This window comes from Pristis pectinata, chromosome 11, assembly GCF_009764475.1.
Source record: "Pristis pectinata isolate sPriPec2 chromosome 11, sPriPec2.1.pri, whole genome shotgun sequence".
Classification (NCBI taxonomy): domain Eukaryota; kingdom Metazoa; phylum Chordata; class Chondrichthyes; order Rhinopristiformes; family Pristidae; genus Pristis; species Pristis pectinata.
Window position 1 is genome coordinate 39392719 of NC_067415.1, and position 1627 is coordinate 39394345.

Sequence of the window (1627 nt, forward strand, 5' to 3'; positions counted from 1 at the left end):
GGCAAATAACTGCGCCGCCTTTGCACGTGGCCTCCCCGCCGCCGGGGTAGGTTGGTGCTCGGTTCAGCCGACATGCCCCTTGCCGTGCTCAAGGGGCTTTGTACGTGTGTGTCGCGGAGCCGCACGCGCCCTGGGCCCACGTACGCGCCACAGACACCTCTCTGTTCGTTCGCTTAGATGTGCCGAGAGAATCGTGTGCGACTGCCAACCCAGCCATTGACGTGGAAATCGCGGGTGTCGCCCGAGGACAACCCGAGCTAAGGCGCGGAGGCAGAAGTCGGACGGCTGCGGCGACCACCGCCTTCCGGTCTAGGCAGGAGAGGAAGCAGCGAGGGTGTACCCGGGCGAGGGAAACGCACACCGGCCGGCCGAAACTCGGGACCACCGCACGCGCTCTCCGCTGCCTTCTGACTTTCGTTACAACGGAACCGCGGGTTCGCATGTCTCTTGTTGCCACGCCACGCGTGTCCATCGTCTCTCTGCCGGCCCTCTCGCGACCTGCCTTGTCCGATCGGGCAAAGTTTTTAAACTGCTTTCTCTCTTTCTGTTGCCAAAGTCTCGATGAAAGCCGTCCTCCTGAATGAGCATGGTCATCGGTGAAGGCCACGTCCACCGTCAGAGAGCGTTATTGATTGATTGATTGATTCATTCATTTATTTATTCGTTCGTCTGTCGGCTCGGAGCCCGACGAACAGGGAGGCCCCTCTTACCTTCCCTTTGCTCTCAAGAGATTAAGCTTCGTCAGCCATCTCTGTGCTCGGTGAGGAACGGTCATTCATCTCCGTCAATTCCGCGCAGCAGTATTGTCAGTTTCTGGCAAGAGATCTCGACTTCCACGGATCGGTGTGCAAGCGTGAGCATGCCCGCAATTCCGTCGGAAATTTGGCACTTGGCCCAGCGTCGGTCCGTCCGTCACAGACCTGACTACCAGCGGAGATCGACCAGACCGAGACGGGAAGGTCAGCGCACGTCTCTCTCGAGACCGGCACACTCCCCTCGGCTTCTCCCAGATGGTAGGACACTGCCCTCCGGATCGATCGGGGAACAGAGGTTTTCACAGGTAACACAAGGCACTCGCGGTTTCCTTGCCCCGTCGGCACGGAGCCCGAGGACCAGGGAAGCCCCTCTCGCCTTCCCCCTCTCAGTGCATTTCTTCCTCTCTCTCTTTCTTTCTCGGACTTTGTCATTTTTTTCGAGAAAATCAAAAGCTTTTATCATTGCAAGCCGGTTCTCACCGAGGTCTCTGCCTGCTTTGTCCGAATGAGGAGAGGCTTTGACCAGGGGAAGCCCCTCTCGCCTTCCCCCTTAGTGCATAGCTCTCTCTTTCTCGGACTTTGTGATTTTTCGAGAAAATCAAAAGCTTTATCATTGCAAGCCGGTTCTCACCGAGGTCTCTGCTTGCTTTGTCCGAATGAGGAGAGGCTTTTCTCGGACTCTGCACTAAGTGCCGACCGTACCACTTGTAACCCTTTAAGTGTTTCTGAAAAACGTGTTCCCGAAAATCTCCGGGCACCCCGCCAATCTTACCGGCCAGAAATTGCACGTGTCAAATCGGCGGGACGCCGTACGGAAGTCCTGCCGGACCAGTGCGGCCTCGGCCCCGCTCGACGGGGCGAATCCGACCTGC

General features: G+C 57.8%; 1 protein-coding gene across 1 annotated transcript in view; it reads right to left on the reverse strand.

The window, feature by feature from the left end:
* Nucleotides 1-1546: 1546 nt before the first annotated feature.
* The window catches only part of LOC127576163 (neuronal PAS domain-containing protein 2-like), a 51037-nt gene continuing 50956 nt past the window's right edge, over nt 1547-1627 (reverse strand). The window contains exon 8 of the mRNA XM_052026555.1: nt 1547-1623. Within this exon, the coding sequence (XP_051882515.1) occupies nt 1547-1623 (77 nt within the window). The remainder of the gene's footprint in view (nt 1624-1627) is intronic.